General features: G+C 42.1%; 2 protein-coding genes across 6 annotated transcripts in view; one reads left to right on the forward strand and one right to left on the reverse strand.

Moving 5' to 3' along the window:
* The first annotated feature begins 319 nt into the window (after positions 1-319).
* Positions 320-3,947, forward strand: LOC105567447 (beta-lactamase-like protein 2). Its single transcript, XM_012022329.1, has 3 exons — positions 320-966; positions 2,106-2,730; positions 2,887-3,947. Exons 1-3 carry the CDS (start codon positions 722-724, stop codon positions 3,013-3,015), a joined length of 999 nt encoding a protein of 332 aa, XP_011877719.1. The 5' UTR covers positions 320-721; the 3' UTR covers positions 3,016-3,947.
* LOC105567446 (nuclear factor of activated T-cells 5) overlaps positions 3,617-16,809 on the reverse strand; it is a 41,592-nt gene continuing 28,399 nt past the window's right edge. For 2 of the 5 annotated variants that reach the window (XM_012022326.1, XM_012022324.1), the window contains exons 2-10: positions 14,079-14,404; positions 12,631-12,934; positions 10,646-11,158; positions 10,011-10,466; positions 9,119-9,739; positions 8,649-9,023; positions 8,069-8,430; positions 7,428-7,802; positions 3,617-7,136 (exon numbers count right to left, since the gene is read on the reverse strand). In XM_012022326.1, coding sequence (XP_011877716.1) covers positions 6,540-7,136; positions 7,428-7,802; positions 8,069-8,430; positions 8,649-9,023; positions 9,119-9,739; positions 10,011-10,466; positions 10,646-11,158; positions 12,631-12,934; positions 14,079-14,404 — 3,929 coding nt within the window. In that variant the 3' untranslated portion in view covers positions 3,617-6,539. Of the gene's footprint in view, positions 7,137-7,427; positions 7,803-8,068; positions 8,431-8,648; positions 9,024-9,118; positions 9,740-10,010; positions 10,467-10,645; positions 11,159-12,630; positions 12,935-13,394; positions 13,480-14,078; positions 14,405-16,809 lie in introns of those variants that run through there. The other 3 variants (XM_012022327.1, XM_012022325.1, XM_012022328.1) reach the window with 3 other exon arrangements.

Below are 16,809 nucleotides of genomic sequence, written 5' to 3' on the forward strand. Positions count from 1 at the left end.
CGCACGTGTGGCGATTTGCATGAACCCGACGGGCCACGAGGCACCATCTCTTGGCGTCTCGCGCAATTCTACGTTGGATTACAATTTATAAGCTGCAGATAAAGCCCTGTGTCTAACATTCCGTCGTGGACTGCTGGCGAGTCCGGAGATAAATTAGGAATAGATGATTATGCGAATTAAAAAAAAAATTTTCACTTCTATCCACTGGAATCACAAAAATCTATTATTTCGGTCCGAGTATAACAATTTTTGTAGCATCTAAAATTATACTATAGTATCAATAATATATATTTTTCGTATACATATATATATATTCGACATGAATAATTTGACTATCTACATGTTTTGTATATATTAAACAGCTGCACTTTATGTATAGATACTTCGACTTCGGACCTTCCCCGAGCTCAATGCCGAAATTAACTCGGCATTCAAAGCGTTGACGTATTTCAATAGAACCACACCGACGATATTTTATAAATCTATATCTATACTTATTTTATAAATAGCGAGTAGCGGTATTAAAAAAAAAGAAAGACAAATTTATCTCGACGTATCACCAGCAAGATAATTCCCGCGTTTGATCGCAGTGACGTCAAGGTTTCACTGTCACGATGAGAAGACAGAAAGTTTTAGAAAAAAAAAAAGTCGATTTGTATACACATTTCTATTATCGCGGGTGTAGAAAGTGTAGGAAGCAGCCTGGCGTGGCCCGCACTGAATGGAGATTAGAGATAATGCACGCGTGATATTAGAACGTGGACCGAGTTCCAAAGTGCGCCTGCTCCTTTTGCTTCTCCTCACGAACGTCCCGCGAGCGAACGAGCCGAGTGCGAGGATGACGTCCTTGACGAAACTGCCGCCGATAGCCAGGCTCTCCTCCAGGGTGATCCGGATCCTGGGGTGCAATCCCGGCCCGATGACGCTGCAGGGTACCAACACCTACCTCGTGGGCACCGGACGCAGGTGACGCGCGTCATTCATGCCGAATCTCCGCCGATGCGCGATTAACTTTGATCCCGGTTTAACTTGCGCTTTGTCTTTTTCTAGTCTCGGGAACTGGAAAAAGATGAAAACTCGGTTGAACAGGGGTTAAAATTAATCTGCATTGGTGGAGAAGGGCATCGGTGGCCTAACCCCCGGTCTCTACGTTCGGCAGACACTACCGGGTGTACATACGTGATCCGTTTACCTCCAACAGAGAGAGAGAGAAGTGTCGAACTGAACTGTCGTTTTTTTCTTCAATAACAAACGATATCGAAATGACGGTATATTAGGTTAAAAAACACGCCAGTCGTGCTGATTGAAGAGATAACATTCGAAATTTACGTGAAGCTGTGATAAATCACGGCTTGATATGTGAGGAGAGAAGCCAGCGTTGATCAAAATTGCCGCTGTCATGTTTGAAGACCGAAGGGAAACGAAGGGGAATTAAAAATCACAACTCTTTTGTAGGTTAGACTTACGCCTCGAAATTGTAACACGCGCATGCGCCAGTAAATTGCGCGCCAGTGTTTAAATCGTAGCCAAGCGAGAAATGACTCGTCGATCGATGTCGAAACGATTTCGAGTCGAACATCGATCGACGAATCATTTCTCACTGGGAGGCGACACGTTTTGTTTAATCGGACAGAAGAGAGCGGGAGCATCTTTGTCGATTATTAATAGTGTTGAAAATGTTTCTGAGAAAATTTCCAATAATTTCCAATTGTATTATTTCTAATGATTACAATAAACTTGGTATTTTTTCGAAAAATGGAGTAGCAATAAACAAAAATAGATAAATGATAAAGTACATTATCATTTATCTAGTTTTGTTTATTGAATAGATAAAAATGATAAAGTACATTAACGACAGTAAAATAACATTAAAATGACACGCGTTGCAAAATGCATCTTTGTAGCAAATAATATTTCCACCTCTTAGAATAATCTCTCTAGGTTCTGTCTCTTTCTCATTATTTATTAATTCTGGCTCTTTCCTAATATTCGTTAATCGTACAAAAAAAGAAGTGAAATATTTAATTTAAAAAAAAAACACTCAACACGTTGCTCCCCGAATGAACGCGAGTAAAGTTTTCTCGACGACCAACTCGTTATTGCAGACGCGTGCTGGTTGATTCTACAGAAGCCAAAACGGCCGACGCCTATGTAAAACTCCTGGACAGCGTATTGAGCGAAGAGAACGCGACTATCGAGCATCTGGTGATCACCCATTGGCATCACGATCACATCGGTGGCGTGGAGTCGGTGAAGAAATTGTTCCCCACAGACAAACAGCCAACCGTGTGGAAGCTGCCGCGGTCGCCGAACGACAAGGACAGTTCGGACGACGAGAGGTCCGTCCAGTGGGAATCTCTGAAGAACGACCAAGTGGTGGAGGTCGAGGGAGCGAAGCTCCAAATCAAGTACACACCGGGACACACCACCGATCATGCCTGCCTGCTGCTACAGGATGAGGATATCTTGTTCAGCGGCGACTGCATCCTCGGGGAAGGCACGTCGGTCTTCGAGGATCTTCACGATTACATGCTATCGCTGAACAAGATCCTGGAGTTGCAACCCAAGAGGATCTATCCGGGCCACGGGCCGGTTCTCGACGATCCTCTGCCACGTATACAGTACTACATCAAGCACAGGCAGCAGAGAGAGGAGGAAATTCTACGGATGCTGCAAGAGGGAAGCGATAAGTCGATGACAGAGATGGATATCGTTAAGCAGATATACAAAGTAAATATTAATTGAGACACGTTAGAGAATATACGCACTCTGAATTGATGTTTTGGTTCGCTGAAATAATGCAAGTTACAATGAGTTAATTACCCGTGTAAATCATTGATTTGATTTTGCAAAGAAATTAATTGAAATTAAAAAATTTCCATATAGGGCACCCCCGAGAAACTCTGGTTAGCTGCAGCCTTTACTGTGGGACACCATCTTCGCAAGCTGCAGAAAGAGGGGAAAGTGCTGCAAGAAGAAGACGGTGGCTGGTGGAGAATTAAAGGCAAAATATAAATAGATGTGTCGCTCACACGAGGAATATTGAAAAATTAGATAAAATTGAATATTTCAAGAGGCGAAGTAGCTTTGAACACAAATGTATAAAATGCTTATCCTGGAAAAATACTTTAATATTGTACTTTATGTATAAATATATAAAGATAGAACTTAAATACTACACAAGTGAAATATATTTTAACTATATAAATTTTAATTACCATTATACATATTGTAAATAAACATACTGTATATTACAATTGTATATGTGTATTGTACATGCGTATACAGGTATATAAATTGCTTTTATATTTTTAGAAACTTACCTTGTTTATCACAATTGTTTCAGCAAGATTTAATTTTGTATATTTGCAACAGTTATCTCGAAACAGCATATAAATTTAGATATTTTGGGTTACCGCAATTTCTTGCTAGATATTGTTCGATAATACTAGTCGATTTGCTGGGAAGCGTCGTCCCTTATTAGATAAAGTTAATAGATTCTTTCGCTAGAATACAAGTTGAGTATAGATTTGTTTGGCGCCAATTTACTTTAATGTTCGATATATTCTGTTAACAAATTGTTAATGCGACATAGAAAATGGAACGCGCGTGAGAATATCATTGTGAAACATTTATTTTCAACTTACAGGAGTAAATAATGATACATTGTTACGAATTTCTGTCGAAGTTAGGCTGATAGCTATTATCAGCGACGTGCGTACAACGAGAAGAGCACACGTTTATGACAATTTCACGAGGTACATATCGCAAGTGGTACACAAGTAATCTTCCCTGTGAGGCGAACCATTAGTCATCGCGTGCGACTACAGACACATTATAACGGTCAATATAAAATATATATATATGTATGTATATATATATATGCGTGTATATATACTTGGCTACAAAGGACATGTTGCTGTCGCGACAATAAATGTTTCGTTATATTTTTCGTTATAAAATCTCTCTCTCTCTTCTCTCTTTCTTTCTCTTTCTTCTATTAGCTACATTATCTTGGCGAATATTAGCACCGCTCGTCTTGAACATGTGGGGAACTACCCCGAAAAATTCGATGTCGCGATATACGTACATGGGATATCGCTGAAGTGCGTTGAAATAATGTAAGAGCTCAGAAAATCGATGATTCAAGATTTTTTTAACATTTAGGCAGAACACGGGAGATCAGTAAAATTCAAGAATATTCGTACAATTTTTTCTGGAAGTCTATAGGAATCCTGAGTGGCCAAAATTAAAAAATTAAAGATAAAAACCTATCTTCAGATACACAATTCGAGGATTTAGGAATTTAGAAATCTAGAGAAACTCCAGATCATAATTCTGATAAAGTTCGTCGACTTAAAGAAGCCGGAGAATTGAAAGAATCTGGGTGTAATCATACGATTTCCCCTTAGAAACTCGAATTTTCACTTAAACTCGACGTTTCGCGCGACCATGTAAATCTTTAACCGATACGTAATCAGTCTATGATTTGTGAAACAGGTTTCACGCGGTATCAGAATAGGCGAAAAATGACAACTTTACACGATCGTTTGAGATTAATCGGTACCTGAGGATTTACATAGAAAACTTAAAAACTATAGAAAGGAAAGTACACTCTATTTTCTTTTCATATAAAGAAACGCACTTTAGTTACATCCAATATAGATATATATATATATATAATAATTGTATGGACACATATCCTTAATAAGCTCACTTTGTTACTGCCCACTCTCTGCTTTCTACTCTCTCTTTGGATAAACGTAAAAAATATATATATTTTTTATATATATATTTATATATATGTACTACTTTAACATATAACATAATCTCTCACTCTGTCTTTCTCTCATTCTCTGTCAGTTTTCTAATCCTGTATCAAGTAATGATAACATTAATGCATTCACATAACTCTATCATTATCAATATACTAGATAACAAAGAAGAAGAAAACAAAATAACTTCGGTTACCGAATAATATACATATTCTAAACATACGCAATATATGCTTCAGACATGTGGAGACCACAGCGACGAGATGATCCATTCTTTCGCAATGAAATCAAGTCAATAATAATCACAACAACGTAATATACTATATATAATAACACACACGTGTTCCCATTTGTATTCCGGCACTTCCCTTTTTAAATGTTGCAAAAGCGAGAAATAAAGATTCTAAAATTCGAGAAATAAAACTGGAAACTTGGTCAAATTCTGCTTTTACTGTTATTTTTAAGTAACTTCTTAATTTCTTCTATTAATATTAATTAATTAGCTCTAAGACGCTTCAATTGAATCCCAATATTGTATATGGGATCTACGTCTGAGGTTTGCATTATTCACGTATTATTGAGTCCTGCAATTAAAAAGAATTTAAAATATATAAAAATACAGCACAAGTTAATATACGTCGTATCTAGTTGCACATACATCGTTGAAGATAAATAACGAATCGCCAAGAAAGATTGACAATTCATAGGAAAGATAAAACGTACAAAGAAAGAAAAGATGTATGAAAGAGAAGAACATTTGAATTTGTCGCGCTTTCTCGTGCGCCCGTCTTATACTTAAACGTTAATAGTTTTCGATCCTTGATGATCTGCTGCTGTGGACTTACGCCATTTCTTTAATATGAATCACAGGATAATCAGGAAGTATCTCTGAAAACTTTGGGTCATTAAGAAATTTGTTACAATACTTCGAACAAATAGTCAAATAATATTTTATAACATATAGGATCCTATATGTTAGGAGAATAAAATTGTTAACCCTTTCAGCACGAAAAATGACAAATCCAAAGAGTATATAAAAATTCACACAATAAACCACTGAACTACTTACTATCCTGCTCGGACTGTGTTAGCTTTCTTATCACTAATTTAGTACATGAAAATATTCTTTAAAAATCTTCAAGAGCACATGTATAGTAGTTATTCACTACTAAACGTACTAATGTACATTAGTACGCCTGTGTGGCAAGAACGATTTTCAGCTAGATTCTTCTATACTAAAAGGGTTAAAATAAAAAAATGCAATAGTTTGGCAATTAAAAATTCTAAAATCCACAACTATATTTCGAAGAGGAACCTAGAGAAATGTGCCGAGACCCAAAGTTGACGTAATGTACTTCTACTTTCCCTTCTATAAAAGTGAATTCGCATCATATTACAAATATGATATAGAATTGTCAGCGTCGGACCAAGGTAATGACCTCGTAACCCGAATTGAGATTAATTCTGCACAGTAACAAATCCAAACAACGCAAAAGTCCAAGAAACACCTATTCTACAAGACGTTTCAATTGTTTAAACGTTCTTGAATTCTTGTATCCCACATTTAGCTAGTTACGGGCCTAGTCTAAGCTCCATATAATATTTTCAACACTCTTCAATACGAAGCAAGTGAAATTTAAAACCAGGCAGCTATATTTAGTACCAAATGCAGGACACAGAAGGCAGAGTCTTCAAACTTTCATTTGGAAATAAATTCGTTGAAAAAAATCATCCCTTCCTCCTCTGTTGAGAAACGCGATGGTACTACAAGAGGAATCCGTTTTGCGGAAGCTGCTCGAAACAGTTGGGATTGATGTAGCTCAAAAGATCATGTTCCGACATGGAGGTGAGTTCTTGAGGCAGCATTCCATCCTCTGTCTTCCTGTTGGATGCGGTGTTGGCGGCGGGATTGGAAATCGGGGCGTTCACAGCCTGGCGATTTGGAGTGACTGGAAGCGCGACTGGTGGCGATTTGCTGGCGACCTGTTCGATGATATTGTTTTGTGCCGAGGGAGACTTCGGCAAGATGACCTCCATTGTGTTGTTCATCAACTGCGCGCTTTGAGTCGCTACGCTGTTCAAGATTTTCTTCGTGGCGATGATTGCATGAGCGGTGGTCGTCGAGATCGGCCGATTGTTGATAATGTCCTTCGTGGCATTGGTGATGACATTATTGATAGCTTGTTCCGCTGCGTTGGTCAAACGCTGTTGAGAAGGTTCCTGAGTACTAGCCAAAACAGAACTAGCTTCGGCCACAAAGCCCGCGGGCTGGTTTAGCATGGAACCAATGTCTTGCTGAACAGCTTGCTGCATAGCCTGAGCCGCTTGAGCTTGTTGAACTGCTTGCTGCACTGCTTGAACCTGAAACATTTTTTGTTTGACATAAATGACACATTGTATTTAATGTGGAATTATAATTTTTAATAACTAATGATTGAGAGAAAAGAAGATAAGAATTTCTTCTAAAGTCTAGAACTATTAAAATTTTAAAACCTTTTAAGATATATATTTTGTGCGCGTGTAATACATACACATACACATGTATGTATTTGAAAGTTTGCATTCATTTCTGAATAATAAACTCTGTATCTTTATAATAACTTAATTGAAAATGATTTAAAAAATTATATGATATATAAAATTATCATTAACCTGCTGCACTACTTCTTGCGTAGCTTGCTGCACTGCTTGTTGCACCACTTCTTCAGTCGCTTGCTGTACCGCTTGCTGCACTACCTGAGCCGCTTGAACTTGCTGCACAGCTTGCACTTGTTGTACCGCTTGCTGCACCACTTGAGCATGCTGCACTACTTGCTGAACTACCTGTTGCTGAGCCTGATGCACCACTTGGACCGCCTGTTGCTGCGCGTGCGCGACAACTTGCTCAACTTGTTGCTGCGCTTGCGCTACTACTTGTTCCACTTGTTGTACCTGTTGCTGCATCACAGCTACCTCTTGTTGCGTGAGTCCTTGCATTTGCTGCTGCATATGGTCTGTTGCAACTGCTGGTATCGTATTGCCGGCAACCTGGAAAAAAAATAGAAAGAACACATGATATCCTTGTTTTATATTCATTCATTTATGTGCACCAAGGAAATTTTATTCTAAATAAAAAAATTGCTGTTTAAAATTTTAAATTTCGTTTTAAAATTCAAAATTTTGTCTCGCAAAAATTAACAAAAATTTCTTTCAGAAAATCTAAACTTTATTCTTAGATTACTACAAATTTTGTTTTTGCTACTAGCTTTCTCGTCAAACTACTTATATCTGTTTTGTTTTCGGTTAAAAAATACCGTGGAATTCGACGTGGCGGTTGCCGCGCTGACTTGTGTATCGGGCAACTGCGGCAATAGTGCTGCGTTGATAGTAGTTAACAAACTCTCTCCCGTTTGTTCTACCGTCGGTGCAGGCGCCACTGATGTCGCAATCTCTGCCAGTGGCTGCACCGCCTGTGACGGGATTAACGCTTCCAGCAACATCGTCTTCACTGGAATCGGTGGACTAGTTCTAGTCTGCTGACAGCTACCTATTGACTCCTGTTCTGCCGTCACGTGGCTCAACATTGCAGTAGAATTGGGATTCGCCGAGTGCAATGGAGAGACCATCTGCTCAGCTGCGGAGTTTACTAAGGCCTCCAACTTTACTGAACTTTGTCCTGAAAAGGGATAGCGTCAGCATGTTTTAGCATGGAAAATATACTTGTATTCTCTAAGTTGCAGTTTGTACAGTTTCTAATGAAGAAATTAGGAACTTAAAATTTAATATTTAAATTATGATCTTTAAAATTATGATAAAATGAAAAGAGATTGTACGCGCATTCTTCAATAGTGATTGTACTACATAAAAAAAATCATTTTCTATGTAACATTGTACCTGTATTGGCTAGAATTCCTGAGGGAGCCGTTGACTGTTGGCTGCTTCCCGAGATAATGGAAGCCCGCTGCTGTTGAAGAGCGAACTCGTTTTCTGGATTATCAGATTCCTCGGTGGTGCCAACCGAGGACTCCATGTGATTCAGGTACTTTTCCACCACATGACTGCTCGACGTCGACAACGACTGCGTCCCGGAAGTACCGGTGAAACTCGACAGTGTGCCGAAGTCGGGATGATGATGGTGTTTCATGCGAAGATCCACTACGCCGGCACCTTGAAGGGGAGCTCCATTGGAGCTATTGTCCGACAGGACACCATTTGTGTCCTTAAGGCAATGAGGACTAAGAACTTGGACCTGAGTTGACTCATGCATGCCTACAACCGACAATTAAGAAATTTATTTTAAGAAAGAATTAAAACTGCTTAAAATTTCATTAAAGATTTAAAAATGAAAGTAATCGAGAATTTACCGAATGAGCTTATCGAATATCCACTGCTAACCCGCTCCAAATACCCACCTGGAAACGAAGTCTGATGATGCGTATTCACCATTGACAGAGGATGCTGAGTACGTATCAGATCTACCACCCCAAGAAGACCACTCACAGTCTCTTGCACAGGGCTGTTATTAGCCGTTGCGACGGCAACGGTCCTAATAATATCAGCCTGCGAGGGCGCGGCTTCTCTGGAGTTTTCGTTGACCAGTTGCTGAAGGGGAGAGGCTACCGACGTCGGTCCGTTTGCAGCCATTGTCGGCGTCGGAATGCTTTGCATGCTATTCTCACTTAGCATACTATTCTGACTGTTTTCGTCCAGTACTTCCGTTTTTAAATTATCCGGCAGGATCAGCTGAAGACTGGATCGTCGGTTCATTAGAGGATTTGCTACGAGCACCGGGGGTGGCATCATGACATCAGAAGGCGAGTTTGAGGATTGTGAGGTCCACAACATCACGGGGGTCACCTGGGACGTTCCCGCCGGTGGTGGACTGGGATCGTTCTTCAGAGTTTCCGAAGAGGCGCTTTGCTGCGATTGAGCCGGTGCGTTTGACAAAAAGCTTGCGGCTCCCGCTGCAGTTTGCGTTAACAGACCTGACGAATATCGAACACATCATACTCAGTCATTTCTCAAAATGTCAGTCTATCTGAGAACTTGGGAAACCTGAAGCTTCCCTCGAATAGAAATTTTAGAAACTGAAGGACACTATAATGGAAAGATTTAAGATGTAGAAAGTTAAAGATGTAATATTTAAATATATAAGAGCCTACAATTTAAAATACCCAGTCATGCAGGCTCCCAGTACAGATTTGAGAAATCTATATCTACAAATACGGAAATCTAGGATCCGAGGATCAAACTTACTGTTGGATGCGACACCTTTGACCAATCGCTCCGCGGCAGATGTGGCCAGGCTAGCGTCACCATTTGTTAGCGGAGGTGAAAGGGACTCGACTTTGCCTATGGATGGCTGTGGGGGAGTAGACGCTGCGGTGTAAAGAAACGTATGCGGTTCGCTGGTTTTCCCAGAAGACACCACGAACAATCTGACGTTGACTGTTTCCGTAGACGCTAGATCCTGCCTGTGATAAGGTGGTATCACGCATACCAAATGTACCGGATGCAGGTGCTCCTTGTCCGGCAGCACAGTGCATTCCCAATGCGGCTCCAGACTACTCGATAGATCATCACTGTCTAGCTGAAATACTACCCGGGTGTCCTTCAGAAAGTTCTTACCGAGTATGATGAGTTCTAATCCGCCTGTGCACGGGCAGGACGTCAGAGACTTTTTGCAGATCTCTGGAATCCCAGGCGGCTGGGCTGTAAACATATAAAAGGACTTTTTAAAAAAGTGAACAGATCACAAACGTTCTCGATTGAATTCAAAAATTTATTTTTGACAATTTTATTCTCTTTATTTAATTTTCTTTCTCTGTCTCAGTCAATCTCTCTAGCTTGCTTTCCTAAGCGTCTGAGTAAAATTGTATCAATCAACTCACTGCACACTATCGGCTGGGAGCAGACTTGCAGCGTCTGTGTGGTCCCGTCGGTATGCGTGATAGTCGTGCGAAAAATCATGCGGCATCGCGTAGATTTTTTCTTACTTCTTCCTTGTAACAGTCCAGCTTCTTGAGGAAACCTATGCTCGACATCGACATTACGCTCTTTCAGAATGCCAACACAGTCGCAGGTAACATCCTTCGCTGGATCCATGTCAATCTCTATGACGATTGTGCCATCGATCTTCCGCTCCATACAGGGTGTGGAGTTCTTGCCGCTCACGCGACAGGCCTGGTAGAACATGTGGGGTGCCACTCTACCAAGATCGGTGCCGATGAACACCTGTAGAGTCGTCGGCTTGTCATAACCAATCAATCGAACGATGGGAAAGCCATTCCCGCTACGGTCCTTCACCGCACCCCGCGAGCCCTCCGTTTGATAGCGAGCTCGATGCTGTTGCTCGGGTTGACAGACGATCTGCAGTTGAGTCTTGCCGTCGGCGGAAACGTTGGCTGGCGATCAGAAAACGTCGTAAACAATTTTAGATCGGGATGCTGCGTGAGTTTACTGAGGAGAGTGGGGTAGGTCAGGGAGTAATTTACGGAACATGCAGGTGTGCGTAAATAAAGAGTGCCAGATTGCCGGGATCTTTGGATAGCGAAATGTTTACCATTGGCCTGTTGAAAGAACGCCAAAGGAAGGCAGATATATTGTGGAATATCTTGGAAATGATCCAAGAGCAAACTAGACGCATAATAAATTATTACAGATTCTTGACTATTTGGAGACCTAGAAGATAGAGAGATTCTCGAATCGTTCGTGAAATAGATATCTTAAATTTAAAATATTCAAACTTTCAAAACATTCGGCACAAACTTGAAAAAAAGCTGTTCTACAGGAACTTTGGAGGGATTAAATTTAAAACATTCAAGTTCGAATAATTTTCATCTCTTTCAAGTAGAAGAATTATCAAGTTTCAAAAATTTATTATTCTCTAAAAACTTTAATTTCAAATTTTTGAAGTTCAGAATAAAGTTTACAAAGTTTATATCATCGTTAACAAACCCATCGTTAAGCAATTTGATTTTTTAGTCAAGACATGAGACGTGACATTTCTATCATCATTTTTATGTAATTGTCTATGATGAAACACATTTCTCCAACATTCGTGGATTATAAATACTGACCTGACCTATATTTAGTATCAAAAAGCGAGGTATCGAATTTCGCGTATGTATTAATGCTGCCTTCCTTTCTTATCGTTGCAGAGAAAAAGAAAAAGAAAGCATCTTGAAAGTGATAGCTTATCGGCGGTGAAAGCGACAAAATAAGCAATTTCGCCGGAAATAAATCCACGAATGAGTATACTTTTGTTGCAAGATATTGAAGGCGACAACGCGGCTTCCGAAGTAACGAATTGTTCATCCCTTCCCTCTGGCAAGACAAACTTCAAGTAATACAAACTCTTCAGAAGCGAATGAGTTTATGAGATGCAATAAAGCGCACGCGAGATTTTTGTTGGTATTACTTCAGCTGATACTAAACATATATTCAATATTGATAAACAGGTTGCAGGAAAAGATGCGATGTTTTTCAATGATTGCATCAACCGGCGGCAAATCTATCTTTTGAAAATGTTAAATTGTACGTGACGATCGCGAATATATATTTTATTGCTTATTAATTAAAGCGAAATAAAAATTTGGATAGTATTATCCTTGATAAAAGCGAACAAAATCGTCAATAGCTGAGAATTCGCAGTTCTAAAAGTTTAATAATCGAAAGCCCAAGATACAAAAACCCACGTAATCTACAGACCAAAGGTTTATAGAGTCAAGAGTTCAAGACACGAAAAGATTAAAACAATCGCTAGAAATGATTTAGCATCGCCGGTCTATTTTAGAAACCTGGAATTAAGCTCGCTTCTATCGTGATATTTAATTCATTTACGATTTAAAGACTTATTCTACACCTGCAGACGTACATAGTTGCGAGATAAGGGTGACGGGTCCCTGATGAATGATCGGGGTCCTTTTGGTCAACACGCCCATGGCAGGTCGAGGCCTGGTTACTCCTACAAGTCTGCTTACAGAATTAGCGTTTCCGGATCTGTTGCCCGATATTCCTCCCAAACCAATGCCATTGACGGTAGTTCTGACCGTCGGTGATTTATTGTCAGGGCTCGTTCCGGGGGCTACTTCCGGAAATGCGAAGTTTGCGTCCTCGGACTCTAATTTGATATCCATTTTTCTCCTCTTCGAATCCTCCTCCCCCGCGTCGTTCCAGAGCTGATAAAACAATCGCGGAATTAATCAATCTACGTATATACAGTGTCTCATATTAAATATTCATTTTAAGAAATTACTCTCAAATTGAATAACGTAAATAATCAGCAGATGAAAGATAGTGCTAGGACCTGAAATATCATATCACACAAAATTTGGCAATCGTCAACAAGCTAACGACTAACGTTATTTTCATTTCAGTAAATCTGCGCACGGCAAAGATGTTCAAGGTTATAAAGTCCAAGTATTAAAATCGAATCGAACTAGATTGCTTTTCTTTTGCATATATCAAATTAAATTATCAAAGAGTTCTCAACACTTGAATATTTTATTAATACGGCATCACTTTTCGTCCGATAGCACGAGAAAGAGCTGAACGATCGGAATAACGGGAACACCCCGTATGTGCGTGAGCGTCTGTGTGCTTAATTTAACGAATCAGAACTCGGCTGGGTTCAACTACCGTTCGAGCGGTCGGCGATCTCCGATGACGATATTGATGATGATCACGCGTACCCTCGTGAACACATTAAATAACTTCATCTGGCTTCTAACGACAGGGTGACTCAGTGCCGTAACCGTAGCAAGAGTGAGGAAAGCGCACGGACCACAAGAGAGGCCCGTCAACTCTTTCTCCTGCTTCTTCTTCACTTTCCATCTTTCAGCAAAGAGAAAAAGAAAACAAAACGAGAGATATATCGGAAGCGAAAGTTTTGATTTGATTAGTAGCTTGCGGAATCTGGGTATCTTTATCAATCTTCTCAAATTGATTTTACTCAACGCTCTTTCGTAAGAGAACGCTCTTTCAGATTTCCAGTTTATTCTTAAGTTTTCGTGCCGCTACAGATAGGAGTGAGAAATTTGAAAACAAGTTTACGGGCCCCTGAAATCTTCTACATGTTATAGAATTCGATAATACAGAATCTAGAACTTTCATCAATAGACACTGAATATTTATAAATAAGTATTTAGATAGTTACTCTCTATAACACACAGTCTAAGCAAATCTCTACAATCTGTAGTCTAGGTACAATAAATAGAATTTCTAAATAAATACTTAGATAGTTATTCTACAATATGTGTTTTAAAATGTTTCATTAATTCGTACGGTTTCGCAGGCTCTTGTTCATCGTCAGCAGATACTAACATTGACGTTGTTGAAGTGCTGTTGACGTTCCTCGGAGCCGAGGCCGGAGTCATTAGAATTGTCGTCTTGCGTCGTACCAGTTCTAGGCCCGTGCTCATCAGAACTTCTTACAGTTACGCCACTGAGGGACGATAATGGAAATCTGGTTTGTTTCGGTGGTTGCTGTTGCTGTTGCTGTGGGGTTTGTTGCTGCTGCTGCTGCTGTTGCTGCTGTCGCTGCTGATTAGTAACCGCCCTTCTGGTCGCGGAGTGGGCGCGATTACCTGTGGTGCTTCTCGAGACGGACGATCCTGTCACCGTTGACGGTGCACCGCCTGCGTTGCTACCTGCAAATCAGATTTCTCGTTATTCCAGTAAGTCCAGTCCTTCTCTCCCTGGTTTCTCAAGTAAGGTGAAGAGAACTTTAAATACCAGCTGTGCAGAGACAAACACATAGACACATGAAATAGGCACATTAGGATAAAAAAGGTCGATAAGAGCGAAGGCATGGGTCTTGTACGTCACAAAACTCTCGTAAATTTTTTGTTACTCTGATTGCTCTAAGTTTTCCAAGGTAGCTTGTCAAAACCGTAAACCCTCGGAACACATTCTCAGACAACCCTAAATTCTCGGAAACCGTAAGGTTTTCATAGATAGAAATGCGTGAACTTCTTCTAAAGCGATATTCGCTTGAATTCTCAGAATCCCTTCTACCCCCCCCCCCCCGAGGTCCAAGCGTTGAAATTGCACGAGGTAATACTACCCAGTGGAATCATCGCGGCCCTCGGACTATCCGCTCGCCGCGGATAAGGTCGAGTCACCTCTGCCAAATTTTCGCGAGAAGCACCGCGCCCGCGACGCAGCAATGGACAAGGCAGAGTCTCGATTCGCGCGTCGGGCGTGAAAAGTCGGCGCGTCGGAAAACGAGAGACAGAGAGAAAGAGAGAGAAACTCCGAGGGCAGAAAAAATATGCGAAACACTCCGAGAACCAGGGTGAAAGAGGGACAAAAAAGCGGGGCGGGGGGAGGGGGGGAGGGGGGAGACGACTAGGGCGCGGAAAGGGGGAGGCAGAGCAATGTCGGACGGTCTATCTATAGACCACCTCGACTACTGGGACGGGATAATTGCGTGGGGGTGAAGTTGCAATCGCGGACGCAACTGGTGGCGACTGGGGTTCGATTCTTCCCTCCCTCCCGTCCCCACTGCCCCCTGTCCCTCCGGCCCCGTCTCCCTCCACCGGCTGCAGGGGGTGGGCACGTAATCGACGCGTGCACACACGTGCATACGAGATGCATCTGTGTGTGCGAACGTCAAGGAAAATCACGGAACGATGTCAACGACCCGGCTGTCGGTTTCCAATCTCGTTTCTCTCGCAGCTTTCTCCCTTTCCCCTCGTTCCTTTTCTGATGCCGCTGCCCGCCGTTATTGCCGATCATTATGTCACGTCGAGCCGCAACAATTATATCCCTTTTCCTCCATGCGAATCGTTAGAGAGCTTATTTAACCAATCCCGTGATTTTCCACCTCGCCCGGCGGTCGCTCGCTGCTGCCGTTCGCGTTACTCCACTTCTTTTCCTTCCGCTTTTCATTTATCCATCCAAGGGTTTTCGGGGCGAGGACGAACGGAGGCTATTGTCCGTTCAAGTTCCGACGTTTCTAGTCCTGTCCAAAGCGAGCAGGTCTTTCTGGGGGTCAATTGTGTATCTTACAATACAGCGAAAATGCTAAAAGTGAACGACTCTGTCTCTTTCTAACCGTTCCCTTAGGAAAAGGCAAAGTCGCTCACTTTTAGCATCTTCACTATATTGCAGGACACAGAGAACTGATCCCCTGGGTTCAAGACAATCCCGCGAGTCTCTTAATTAATTCGCAATTTAAAGCGCGGGCCCCGGGCGTCTAACGTCGCTCGGTACGATCAACAGGTCCGCGATTCGTAGGATCCACGCCGAGCACCAAGCTGGCTGGACTCAACCCCGGTGTTCGCCCCGCGCGAATCTATCAATTTCACCGAGAGACGTGTAAAGAGGGGACGTGGACGCGGGACGAAAAAGTCACCTACGAAACATATCTCGGTACCGCAACGAACGCCGCTTTTATTCCACGGGCACACGAAGACGGGTCCCGCGCTCCTCGCCCTCGCCTGCACTTTTCTGCATCAGTTTCGAGAACCGCGCAGCCACCGCACCCTCCCCTCCCTCCAACCCACCCGCCGCGCACCTGGGACGTCTCGCAGATAACCGATAGCGACGCTCGCGCCCACGATAGCTGCATAATCAAGCGGCAATGCCATAAAGATAATGGATCGCGAAGGTCTCGCGGGCGGCGACGCACCGCTGGCTTTAATTGCCCCGGCAATCTCGCCCGCCGATAAGTAAACGGTGCGGCGGAACGTCTCTGTACACCTGCGAGCAGAGGTGAATGTATCTCTTTATCGCGCCGCGGGACGCGAGCGCGAGCGCGTGGAAGGGTACCGGCCGGGACGAATTAGGGCTCCCGCCGCCTATTTGCGTCTCTCTAGCCGCGTCCTCGAGGCTGCCGACAGAGGCAGAAGGAGGCGGCGAGAGAGAGAAAGAGAAAGAGAGAGAGAGAGAGAGAGGGAGGAGAGAGAGAGAGAGAGAGAGAGAGAGAGAGAAGCTATAGATACTAGCAACCGATTTCAAGATCTCGTAGAACAGCGGATCTAAAGAAGGACGATTCTCTTGTAGGAAAAGTGCAGAAGGAGGATCACGACTTACAAAATATTCGAGAGCA

This window comes from Vollenhovia emeryi, unplaced genomic scaffold, assembly GCF_000949405.1.
Source record: "Vollenhovia emeryi isolate VEMERY1.0 unplaced genomic scaffold, V.emery_V1.0 DF939137.1, whole genome shotgun sequence".
Classification (NCBI taxonomy): domain Eukaryota; kingdom Metazoa; phylum Arthropoda; class Insecta; order Hymenoptera; family Formicidae; genus Vollenhovia; species Vollenhovia emeryi.

Excerpts from the sequence above, each read along its gene's own strand:
- LOC105567447 (XM_012022329.1), top strand. The coding sequence starts at position 722 with ATGGAGATTAGAGATAATGCACGCGTGATATTAGAACGTGGACCGAGT. Across the intron at positions 967-2,105 it reads CTCGTGGGCACCGGACGCAG|ACGCGTGCTGGTTGATTCTA; the intron begins GTGACGCGCGTC and ends TCGTTATTGCAG. Across the intron at positions 2,731-2,886 it reads TCGTTAAGCAGATATACAAA|GGCACCCCCGAGAAACTCTG; the intron begins GTAAATATTAAT and ends ATTTCCATATAG.